This window comes from Leptonychotes weddellii, chromosome 15 (genome assembly GCF_054177405.1).
Source record: "Leptonychotes weddellii isolate Sample4059 chromosome 15, ASM5417740v2, whole genome shotgun sequence".
Classification (NCBI taxonomy): Eukaryota; Metazoa; Chordata; class Mammalia; order Carnivora; family Phocidae; genus Leptonychotes; species Leptonychotes weddellii.
In genome coordinates, this window is record NC_138383.1 from 49,958,584 (window position 1) to 49,969,707 (window position 11,124).

General features: G+C 54.8%; 3 protein-coding genes across 4 annotated transcripts; 2 read left to right on the plus strand and 1 right to left on the minus strand.

The window, feature by feature from the left end:
* Positions 1-436: 436 nt before the first annotated feature.
* On the minus strand, positions 437-3,711 carry VMO1 (vitelline membrane outer layer 1 homolog). The gene is made up of 3 exons (XM_006743125.3): positions 1,295-3,711; positions 1,068-1,183; positions 437-794 (listed from the first exon to the last, which is right to left on the minus strand). The coding sequence occupies exons 1-3, from the start codon at positions 1,478-1,480 to the stop codon at positions 497-499; spliced, it is 600 nt and encodes a 199-aa protein (XP_006743188.2). The 5' UTR covers positions 1,481-3,711; the 3' UTR covers positions 437-496.
* Positions 3,696-6,844, plus strand: GLTPD2 (glycolipid transfer protein domain containing 2). Its single transcript, XM_081805846.1, has 2 exons — positions 3,696-4,026; positions 4,127-6,844. Exons 1-2 carry the CDS (start codon positions 3,944-3,946, stop codon positions 4,662-4,664), a joined length of 621 nt encoding a protein of 206 aa, XP_081661972.1. The 5' UTR covers positions 3,696-3,943; the 3' UTR covers positions 4,665-6,844.
* A 1,868-nt stretch (positions 6,845-8,712) lies between these two features.
* PSMB6 (proteasome 20S subunit beta 6) lies at positions 8,713-11,004 on the plus strand. Of its 2 annotated transcripts, none has more exons than XM_081805847.1 (6): positions 8,713-8,887; positions 9,272-9,339; positions 9,723-9,854; positions 9,970-10,099; positions 10,304-10,448; positions 10,767-11,004. In XM_081805847.1, exons 1-6 carry the CDS (start codon positions 8,786-8,788, stop codon positions 10,829-10,831), a joined length of 642 nt encoding a protein of 213 aa, XP_081661973.1. In that variant the 5' UTR covers positions 8,713-8,785; the 3' UTR covers positions 10,832-11,004. The 2 variants fall into 2 exon arrangements, with proteins under 2 accessions (XP_081661973.1, XP_006743189.2); XM_006743126.3 differs by having other exon boundaries at positions 8,727-8,887; positions 10,787-11,004.
* The last annotated feature ends 120 nt before the right edge of the window (positions 11,005-11,124 follow it).

An 11,124-nucleotide genomic window follows, 5' to 3' on the forward strand; every position in this document is an offset into this window, starting at 1 on the left:
AGCAGCAAGGACAAAGGTCACAGGCGGAAATCCATACGTGGAAAAGCCACTCTTTAACTTTTGTAGGGAAAGGAAGGAAACTGTGGAAAAGAGATCAGCTTAAGCTCTAGAAAATGAAAGCTTAGGAGGTTTTAGCTTTATCGTCGCCTAACTTGGTAGAAGTTTCTCAATCTGAGGTCACTGGTAGTTCAGAGAGGAAACAGTCTGAGCTCTTAATGAGGACGAGGTGTCTGCCGACGCCCTCAGGAAGCCATGGACTTCCTTAACTCGGGCGCAGAACTGTGTTTAAGGGCATTTTCCTGGGTTATGGGTCCGTACCTTTCAGTGGCCTGCCGGGACGCCTGAGCCCAAACCCGACTTTGGGCCTGGCCCAGTGTCGGGCTGGGAGGAAGGCAAGGAGACGCAGTTTCCTACCCCTGAAACAAGCCAGACCAGAGCCAAGACAGAGAAGCTTTAATAGCGAGCGGTGGGACCGGCCCCGGGGCGGGCGCCCTCGTTAACTGCGGCAGCAGAAAAAGCGCACGTCGTTCAGGGCAGTGTCATCCCAGAGGCCCCTCGGCCGCTCCACCTTGGTCTGCAAACCACACATGCCTTTGGGGCAGGGCTTACTCCATTCTCCAAAGTCGCCCCAGGCCAGGCCGGGCCCCTCCAGCTCCGTGCCGTCTGAGCAGCGGAAGCGAACGTTGTTGGCTGCTGTGTTGTCCCCGTAGGTCTGGGGGGCCTCCACGCGCAGCGAGAAGGCCACGAGGAAGCCACCGCCGGGACACCACAGGGGCTCACTCCACGCGCCCCACCTGCGAGGGAAGGGGAGAAGTGCTGCCTCTGGGTCCTCCCCACCCCCACTCCGACCCAGCCTTGGGGACTCCTCAGCCAGTGCTGCAGGCCCTGGGTGGGTGGGGTCTGTCACCTGACCTCCACCGAGGGGCGGAGGGGAGGTCTTCCACCCACTCCCCAGCTCTAAACTGCCCCACAGCCCTGGAGGAACCTTTTAGCGGGGAGGGTGGGCATGTAACAGAGGGTAAGGGGCATAGCCGCATCCTGGGGGGCCCTTGGCCCCTGTCCCGCACCTTCCAGACTCGGACTCCACCACGTGCGTGTTGTGCTCCACGCTCCCGCGTGAGCAGTGCAGTCGGACCCCGTTCAAAGCAGTGTCGTCGCCAGGAATGCCTTGGGGGGGCTCCTCCTGGGCCAAGAGGAGCAGAGGGACAAGGACCAGTTAAAAGATTGCCAGCCTGTGTCCCCGGGCACAGGGTCGTGCGTCTCCCTCCTCGGAGACCTAGGCCTGAACCCCCACCTTGAGCGAGAACCCGCTGGCAAAGAATCCATCAGGACACATCTCGGGCCAGGCCCAGTCGCCCCAAGGACCCCCATTGGTCACGTCGATGACCGAACCGTAGTCGCTCGGGTGGTTGGCTTGTGCGTGTCCGCAGCAAGTGGCCCACAGCAGGAGGAACAGCTGGGCTCCGGCCCCCCTCTCCATTCTGCAGCCTGTGAGCTGGGCCCCGTTCGCGATTTATACCCCCTCTGCCGCTCTGAAGGCTCTGATTACGGAAGGACCTCCCGGATTAGGTGACACCTGAAACTAATCCATTCCGGGAACCCTGCAGACTCCATTCTCTGCTCAGGGAGACCGAGGCTCCCAGCGCTGGAGGAGGGGCTGAGAGAGCTGACCAGTTGAATAAACCACCCACTGCTGAACATTTACTGCAGGCCATGGCTTGTGGTTACTTCCTGCAGGCCTTGTTATTCAATCCTCATAAATGGTATAGGAGGTGGGGATTACCCTTTTATTCTGCAGGTGATGGAACCAGGGCTTAGAAATGGCAAGCAACTTGTCTAAGGTCACGGTCAGCAAGCTGGGAAACTCCCAGCTCCCACACTGGGAAGTGGAGAGCCTAAGTCTAGGGATGGAAGTGATGCTCTGAAATGCTGGACAGGATTGGTCAGCAGCAACCTTAGGGACCTCCAGGATTAGAGGGAGCATTAGAGGGAGAGATGGGGCAAGAATCCAGAAACTGTGGGAGCTAGAAAGGATCTTCTTAGTGGTTGGGGCCCTGACTCCCAGATAATCTGGGGTACCCCTTCCCTGGAAAAGAAAGTATACACAGACAGGAACAATTCTAGGAAGTTTATGGACAGGGGATTGAGAAGCCCCTAGGAACAAGAGATGCTGCTTCTTCTGTCGCTTCCTGGGTCCTTCCCCTGAATGTTTTCCTAGCTTTGACCACCAGGTGGACTCCTAATTTGGGAAGAAAAAACAATGGCTCATCTGTCATGGGGCACACCACCCGATTTGCCTGCTCTCCACACACTTTCCTGTGTTTAGCCAATATATATTTATATAGCAATAATGTATTTGGGCGCAGGCAATATTCTAAGTGCTGCAAATAGAACAGCAACTGGGAAACCCTTGTAAAACAAGGCCCCTATCTTCATCGGAGCCCACATCCACGTGGGGGAGACAGACGATACATTTTCCAATGGACCTTGAGCTGTGTGAAGGCTCTTTTGTCCCCTTGAGGCCTACTACAGGGCCTGGATGCAGAAACAGTTAATAAAGTTTGGTTTGAAGAATAATGCGGGGGGCGTGCTTGCCTGGCTCAGTCCGTAGAGCATGCAACTCTTGATCTTTGGGCCATGAGTTCATTCCATGTTGGGCATAGAGATTACTTTTAAAAAAAAAAAAAAATCACGCACGCAAAAAATGAATAACCGCAGAACCAGAACCAATCCGGAGTTTAAAAGGAATTAAACCACAAAAATGTAAACGGTTAAAGCATCCAGGTCAAGACAGGTCCCCTGGAGACGGGATTGTGAATTTAGAAGTGGGTGCTTCCTGGATCCCAGGTGCCCTATGTTTGAACTTCATAGGTTAAGATTTATGGAGCAATTGTGGTCAGCTTTTCCATGTACAGTGTTTGCACATACATTGTCATTTAATCCTCGGATGAGATCGATAAAGTACCTATTATTTATTGTCCTCAATTTATGGTGGTGGGAATTCAAGCCCAGTTAGTGTAGGGCCCACACCCATTGCTCGGTGGGGGAGCTGGTTCTCACCCCGGCCCCTCTTCCCTCTTACTACAACCTGGCCCTACACGGAAGGCAAACGCAGAGACCAGTGGTTGCGGCCGAACCCCCCTACCCCCAACACCAAATCCTCTTCATCCTGTCCTTCTCCACTGGGATGCTGCCCTCTGGAGCAAAGAGCACAGGGGAAGGGGACTTAGTAGGTTAATTATTAACCCTTAACAACTTAGGGCACCGCAGGCTTCTCCCAAGGCGGAGGGACAAGGGCTGGCTTGGGGCTGGAGAGGGGGGCGATGGCCCCAGCAGCAGCCGTGGGGGTCGTGCTGCTTCCGCTGGCCTCGCGGAGCTGGGTCCGCCACGCGATTCCTCTGGCGGTCCTCTTGCTGCTGCTTCTTTATCTCTGCGCTTGGAGCTTTCGTAAGTGGTCCCTTCCCTCATCGGCTCTGGGAGGAACCGGGAAGCCAAGCGCTGGGGACCTAGGCCCCCTCCTCGCGCCCTCACCCCTCCCCAGGCGCCCTCTCAGGCTGCAGATCCGGGACACAGTCGTGCATTCCCGAGGGAACATCGCCTGTCCAGGTATGCTCGGCACGGGGCCAGGACCGGGAGCTCCGGGTGGGGCCCCGATCGCGGGGAGCGGGGCCAGGCTGAGGATCTGGTGACGGGTGGGTCCTGCTCCTCGTGTCCCCTCTCCCGTCCGAAGCCGAGTACAGCAGGAGAGACGCCAGCCGTAGGAGTCATTTCTGCAGGGCCCCACTGGGCTGCGGGGCGAAGGAGGCCCAGCAGGCTAGGGGTTCTGCTCCCGCCCCCTTCCGCCCGTGTCTCCCCCCAGGTCCCGCGGCAGTCGGGTCCCCTGGAGGCCCCCGAGGGGGAAGAGCCTCAATGTGTGGGCCCCCAGGGGGTGGTGGGCCGCGTGATGTGGCCGTTCCGCGCCAGTCTGGACCCCGAAGGGGATGTGGCGTTGTCGCAGTACCTAGCCGGATGGAGGGCGCTGGTCAGGTGAGCGGTCTCGCGCCCCCCACCCCCACCCGGCGCCCGCCTCCCGGAGTCCCCCGCCCCCTCTCCAACCACCGCGCTCTGCCCGCCACGGAACACGCAGGTTCCTAACTCCCCTCGGCTCCATCTTCGCCTTCGCCACGAGCGAGGCCTTCGCCAAAGTGACAGCTCTCGAGGCTCGGGTGCACGGCCCCGAGGCGGCGCACTACTCCTCGCTGGCGGCCATGGTGGCGTGGGAGCGGCGGGAGGGACTGCTGGAGCGCCCCGGGATCGCCCCCCGAGACACCGCCAGCTCCTCGGGCTCACGGATCCTGCTCTTGCTGCACCGAGCGCTGCGCTGGTCCCAGCTCTGCCTCCACCGGGTGGCGACCGGGACGCTCGGAGGCCCGGACGCCGGCGCGCAGTGCAGCGACGCGTACCGCACGTCCCTGGGCCCGCACCACCCCTGGCTGGTCCGCCAGGCCGCCCGCCTCGCGTTCCTCGCCTTCCCGGGTCGCGACCGCTGGCTCGAGCTGGCGTGCCCGGGCGCCGGGGAGGCGGAGGCGCGGGCCGCGCTGGTCCGGGTGGCGGGCACCCTGGAGGATGTCTACAACCGCATCCAGGGCTTGCTGGCCGAGCGCGGCCTCCTCCAGCTGGCCTGAGGCCCCCCCCGCGGCCGGGACCCGCCGAGACGCGAGCGACCCGCGTCCAGCCGGCCGGCCCCCGGCGCTCGGCCAGGGGGCGGGGCCGCCGGAGCCACGCCTCCGCGCGACGGCACCGCCTGCAAGGCCCGCCCCCGGCGGGGTGGGTGTAGCGCCCGGCCCGTTCTGCGCAGTCGCGGGGCGAGGGGAGGAGCTGTGGGAATAAGTGTGGTTGGGTAGCGGTGGATTCCGGGCGTCTCGTGTGATGACGGCAGGCGCTTAAGGGAAACAGGAAACAATGGATTGGGAAGATGTGTCATCCCTGTTCCCGGCAGCCGAGAGACGCTCCCCCGGGCCCGCTCCCAGCCACTCCCACGGCCGCGTGCCAAGTCTCCAGCCCAGACCCGCGCCCTGAGCCCCGGCCCCGCACAGCCGGCTCCTTCCTGGAGGCCTCCACACACGCGGCAAATGCAACACGTCCCACGCGGATCCGTCCGCTCCTGCCAGAGCTGCCCCTCTCCGTGCGTCCCCTGTCTCTGCCAATAAGTGGCACCCTCTCCTTTCAGCTACCCGAGCCGAAAACCGGTGCGTCACCACTCACACCAAGCGGGCGCTCGGCTTGATAGTGTCTGTTCATTAAAAGACCTCCTTGGCCACTCCCACAACAATAGTGAACGGGAAAGTGTGTGGCCATTTCACACGCTGGGAACTCTCAAATTGGGAGTCCAGCCCATTTTCCCCCGCGCCCCAGAATCCTATATATACAGCTCCTTATTAGATATCTTCACCCGGATTTCTACCAGACATAACGAACGTAACAGGTCCAAACCTGAGCTTCTAATGCCCTTTCCTCCTCCCAAACACTTCCTTCATAGTCTTTGCCAGCTCAGTAAGTGACCACTCCATTCTTCCAGGTCCTTAAGCCAAAAACTTGGTAGTCATCCTGACTTCTGTTTCTCTTTCATCACACCCACACGTAATCTGTCAGAATCTGACCGTTTCCCACTATCTCCACTGCCACCACCCTTGTCGAGCGAACTTTATCACCTGAATTATTACAATAGCCTCCTAATTGTCTCTCTGTCCCATACTCGATTTCCCGAATGTATTTTCAATAGAACAGCCAAAGTAATCTCTTAAAATATAGATCATATCCCATCACTTCCAGGCTCAAAACCTTCCAGTGGCTCCCTGTTGCACTCAGATGAAAAAAAAAATTTTTTTTTTTAAATTTAAGCGTAAATGTCATATTTTGGATCATATTTTCAGTTGGATCATATTTTCAGTTGAGAATGGATCATATTTTCAGTTGAAAATGATGAAAAGCTTCGTAAAGGTCCTATGTGATCTGACTCTGTACTAGCCAAATTGACCTCTTCGATTTTCATTCAATATTTCAGGCATGATCCTGCCTCAAGATCTTTTTTTTTTTTTTAAAGATTTTATTTATTTATTTGAGAGAGAGAGAGAATGAGAGAGAGCACATGAGAGAGGGGAGGGTCAGAGGGAGAAGCAGACTCCCTGCCGAGCAGGAAGCCCGATGCGGGACTCGATGCAGGGACTCGATCCAGGGACTCGATCCAGGGACTCCAGGATCATGACCTGAGCCGAAGGCAGTCGCTTAACCAACTGAGCCACTCAGGCGCCCCCTGCCTCAAGATCTTTGTACTTGCTCTTCCCTCTGTCTGGAATGCTTTTCCACCAAATAGAGACATGACTTCCCTCAGTTCCTTCTGGACTTTACTCAAATGTCTCCGCAGGGAGACCTTCCCTGATGATTCTTTCTAAAATTTCAACACACACACACACTTCCTATTTCCCTTCCCTACTCTGTTTTTTTTTTTCTTAATGAGTCACTATCTAATAACATGCTGTGTGTTGTACTTATTTGTTTTGTTTTGTTTCCATTGAGAAATATAAGCTGCATGGGGCAGCGAATTTCTAGACAGAAATTTGTTCCCTGATGTACCTCCAGTGTCTCAAACAGTGTCTGTCTCCTAGTAGACATTCAACAGCTTTTTGTTAAATGAATGTCTGAGCACGAAAAGATGGCCAGAGCCCAGAGTCCAAAAGAAAAGAGGAGGTTGCACAGTAATGCAAATATACTTAATGCTGCTGAATCATACATCAAAAATGGTTAAAATGCTGAACTTTATGTTACGTTATTTGTATTTTACTACAATAAAAAATTAAAAAGTAAAGAGGAGATGTGATTCTGGACAGGTAGTCAGGAGCAAGTTCAAGAAGGATGGGACAAACTACCTTACAGAGATAGGACTTTATCTCCAGAGTTCATTTTAAGCAGGGGATTGTTTAGACCATACTTGCAATTCAAAAACCAGCTCCAGCTGTGGTATGTAGAGGACTACAGCAGAGTCATAGAAAGACCGCTCCACACAACAACAGCAAAATATACATTCTTCTCAAGTGCACATATGACATTCTCCAAAAGAGACCATATGTTAGGCTCTCAATAAATTTTAAAAGATTAAAAAATAAAAATAAAGAAAATAAAAAAAGATTAGGGGCGCCTGGTGGCTCGGTCGGTTAAGCGTCCGACTCTTGATTTCAGCTCAGGTCATGATCTCAGGGTACTAGTGATCGAGCCCCGCATCTGGTTCCCTGCTCAGCAGGAAGCCTGCTTCTCCCTCTCCCACTCCCCCTGCTTGTGTTCCCTCTCTCGCTGTGTCTCTCTGTCAAATAAATAAATAAAATCTTTTTTTTTAAAGATTTTATTTATTTATTTGAGAGAGAGAATGAGAGAGAGAGCATGAGAGGGGGGAGGGTCAGAGGGAGAAGCAGACTCCCTGCCGAGCAGGGAGCCCGATGCGGGACTCGATCCTGTGACTCCAGGATCATGACCTGAGCCGAAGGCAGTCGCTTAACCAACTGAGCCACCCAGGCGCCCATAAATAAAATCTTAAAAAAAAAAAAAACTATAAAAGAAGAGCAAACTAAAACTTAAAAAAAAAAAAGCAGAAGAAAAAAATAATAAAGATCAGAGTGGAGGGGCACCTGGGTGGCTCAGTCGGTTGAGCGTCTGTCTTCTCGGCTCAGGTCACGATCTCAGGGTCCTGAGATCAAGCCCTGCACCAAGCAGGGAGCCTGCTTCTCCTTCTGCCCCTCCCCTTGCTCATGCTCTCTCAAATAAATAAAATATTTTTTAAAATTTTAAATGTTTGTGTTGCAAAGAATACCAATGAAGGAAGTGAAAACACAATCTAGAGAATGGGAGAAAATATTTGCAAATCTTATGTCTGACAAAGGCCTAGTAAATAGAAATAAAAAAGAACACCTAGGATTCAACAATAAAAAGATAATCCGATTTGGGGGGGGACCTGGCTGGCTCAGTCGCTGGAGCATGTGTGATGCTTGATCTTCGCGTTGTGAATCGGAGCCCCACGATGAGTGTAGAGATTACTTAAAAAATAATAATAATGAAATAAAATAAAAATAAAAAGGGCTAAAGATTTGAATAGGCATTTCTCCAAAGAAGATATACAAATGGTCAGCACGTGAAAATATGCTGAACATCACTAATCATTAAGGAAATGGGGCGGGGGGCGGGGAAGAGAAGCTACACAAGATGCCACTTCACGCCCACGAGGACGGCTGAAATAGAAAGTGCACAGTGACCGTCAGCGAGGATGTGGAGAAATCGCAACGCTCAGGCATGCACACGGGGCTGGTGGACCATCACATGAGGCAGCTGCTATGGGAAACTGTCATTTCCTCAAAATGCTAAGTCTAGAGTTTCTACATGACCCAGCCATTTCGCTCCTAGTATACGGTCCTAGGTGTATACACCTAAGAGAAATGAAAGCAGCGTGGCCATTCTAATTCAGAGACGCTCAAGCGCATCCCAACACTCTGAACTGCAACTCCCATCAGATTACGTCAGTCCCGCGCAGCCCCATGGGAAACGTAGGCCGTCCACGCTGTCTTGGGCGCTTTTCTGTGTGTCGGCAGGCCACGCTGCCGTCGAGCGCTCACTGTCGCAAAAGAACCTTCCCTGCGCCGTTCTTTTCCCTTCTGCCGTCAACCGTGCCTTAGCTTCGCCGGCAGACGGCTTCACCACGGGACTGAAGAGCGTGACAGAGCGCTTTACGACAGTTGCTTTGTGGCAGTGCTGGAGGAGGAAGATGGCGGCCACCTTAGTAGCCGCTCGAGGAGCGGGGTCCACGCCGGCCTGGGGTCCCGAGGCCATTACCCCGGACTGGGGAAGCTGGGAAGTCTCCACAGGGGTGAGGAGGCACTCGGGGTTCAGGAGATGTGCCCAAGGCTTGATGCGATGGGAGGATGAGGCCTGAGTGGGTTGGAAAACTGGAGGGCGGGGGAGGGAGGTGGGCTGATGCGCTGTAGTAGGGAAGAGGTATCCTGAGGATGTTGGAGAGTGGTGTGGAAGGGAGGCTGGAGCGCGGAGTCCCGGAATCTTGCGGGACGAGGGTTTCAGGCCCGCATGGGCCTCTGGGGATTTGAGGATTGGAATTCTGGAATTCAGGAGACTTGACAGCGGATCGGTGGCGCACGACTTGCCTGCTCCAGGGACTGCATTGAGGGATCGGTGAAGTTTGTGTATGAGGGAGAATGGGGAGGAGAGCCAGATTCACCCCTTTCCTTTCTCCCAGACCACTATCATGGCCGTGCAGTTTGAAGGGGGCGTGGTTCTGGGAGCCGACTCCAGAACAACCACTGGGTGAGCTCAGGACAGATACCGGCCGGTCATCCCGTCTTTCCTTCCCTCCCTTCCTTCCTTCCCTTTCCTTCCTTTCCTTTCCTTCCCTTTCCTTCCCTTCCTTGCCTAGCAGTCCGTTCTTACCCTCCACGGCCCACCGCGGGAAGGGAGGTTTCTCCCCTCCTTGGACTTAAGGATTGGTTCCAGCTCCTACTGCTTCCCAGTTTTCCCTCTCACTCTTTGGTGAAATTTTTGCGAAAGTCTGTTCTCCAGCTAGCTTCAGTTTGGGTGAGAACTGATGGGAACTGCTGGAATTCCTATTCCTGAGCCCCAGGAGCGGGTAGTAATGGGATGGGGGTGGGAGACAAGTGGGATCGCTTCCTCACTGCCCTGCCACCCTGCAGGTCCTACATCGCCAATCGAGTGACTGACAAGCTGACCCCTATCCACGACCGTATTTTCTGCTGCCGCTCAGGCTCAGCAGCCGATACCCAGGCAGTAGCCGATGCGGTCACTTACCAGCTTGGTTTCCACAGGTACTTGCGGGCGGGGGAGGAGCAAGTGTCTGCAGGGAGTTGCGACCCGAGGTGCTAAGTGGCCTGACTCGCGGGTCCTGACGCTGTCTTTCCTGTCACTCGCCTCACCCTCTAGCATTGAGCTGAACGAGCCTCCGCTGGTACATACAGCAGCCAGCCTCTTCAAGGAGATGTGCTATCGGTACCGAGAGGACCTGATGGCGGGAATCATCATTGCGGGCTGGGACCCCCAAGAGGGAGGGCAGGTGAGGCGCCCCCGCCCCACCCCCAACAGAGCCCTGGAGCCAGGCCTTTGAGCCTCTCCCCACCCCAGCCATTTTCTGTTTTTCTTCCCAGTCCCTGCCTCACTTACTATTAACTCCTCCCAGACCGATCCCACTCAGACCGGTGTATGGACGTGTGTTGCCAAAAGTACAACTGGTGACTCTTCTCCTCCTCCCACCCGGCAGGTGTACTCAGTGCCCATGGGGGGCATGATGGTGAGGCAGTCCTTTGCCATTGGGGGCTCTGGGAGCTCCTACATCTACGGCTACGTCGATGCTACCTACCGGGAAGGCATGACCAAGGAAGAGTGTCTCCAGTTCACTGCCAATGGTGAGAACTTGGGTTTCTGGGCCTGTGAGCGCCAACCCGCATGTCCAGGTACTTTCGTATCCATTCCTCATTTCTTTTTTTTTTTTTTAAAGATTTTATTTATTTATTTGGCATAGAGATAGCGAGAGCAGGAACACAAGCAGGGGGAGTGGGAGAGGGAGAGGCGGGCTTCCTGCCGAGGAGGGAGCCCGATGTGGGACTCGATCCCAGGACCCTGGGATCATGACCTGAGCCGAAGGCAGACGCTTTACGACTGAGCCACCCAGGCGCCCCCATTCCTCATTTCTTGTAGCGAAGCCAGAATCTCACTGACCCCAGCTTTCTCCTTTTGTTCACAGCTCTTGCCCTGGCCATGGAGCGGGACGGCTCCAGTGGAGGGGTGATCCGCCTGGCAGCCATCGCGGAATCAGGGGTGGAGCGGCAGGTACTTTTGGGAGACCAGATTCCCAAATTCACCATTGCCACTTTACCACCCCCCTGATGCCTGGAGTTCTAGGATACAACGAGAGATACCCCATAGTGACGTAAAATTCAATAAACCGTTTGTCCGAGAGGATCTGCTCTGAGGTTCTTTTCTTGACCTCAAGGCTGCACTTGTTTGGCCCACTCCTGTGTGTACAAAGCTCTGCTCTGAGCTGAGAGGGAGACAAGCCTTTGCAAGAATGGTTTTCAAACC

Bases quoted from the DNA above. Each gene is read 5' to 3' on its own strand.
- VMO1 (XM_006743125.3), bottom strand. From the start codon at position 1,480: ATGGAGAGGGGGGCCGGAGCCCAGCTGTTCCTCCTGCTGTGGGCCACT. The intron at 1,184-1,294 runs GTGGGGGTTCAG...CTCTTGGCCCAG, and splicing joins CCAGCGGGTTCTCGCTCAAG to GAGGAGCCCCCCCAAGGCAT. The intron at 795-1,067 runs GTGCGGGACAGG...CTTCCCTCGCAG, and splicing joins GTGGAGTCCGAGTCTGGAAG to GTGGGGCGCGTGGAGTGAGC.
- GLTPD2 (XM_081805846.1), top strand. From the start codon at position 3,944: ATGTGGCCGTTCCGCGCCAGTCTGGACCCCGAAGGGGATGTGGCGTTG. The intron at 4,027-4,126 runs GTGAGCGGTCTC...CGGAACACGCAG, and splicing joins GGATGGAGGGCGCTGGTCAG to GTTCCTAACTCCCCTCGGCT.
- PSMB6 (XM_006743126.3), top strand. From the start codon at position 8,786: ATGGCGGCCACCTTAGTAGCCGCTCGAGGAGCGGGGTCCACGCCGGCC. The intron at 8,888-9,271 runs GTGAGGAGGCAC...CCTTTCTCCCAG, and splicing joins GCTGGGAAGTCTCCACAGGG to ACCACTATCATGGCCGTGCA. The intron at 10,100-10,303 runs GTGAGGCGCCCC...CCCACCCGGCAG, and splicing joins ACCCCCAAGAGGGAGGGCAG to GTGTACTCAGTGCCCATGGG.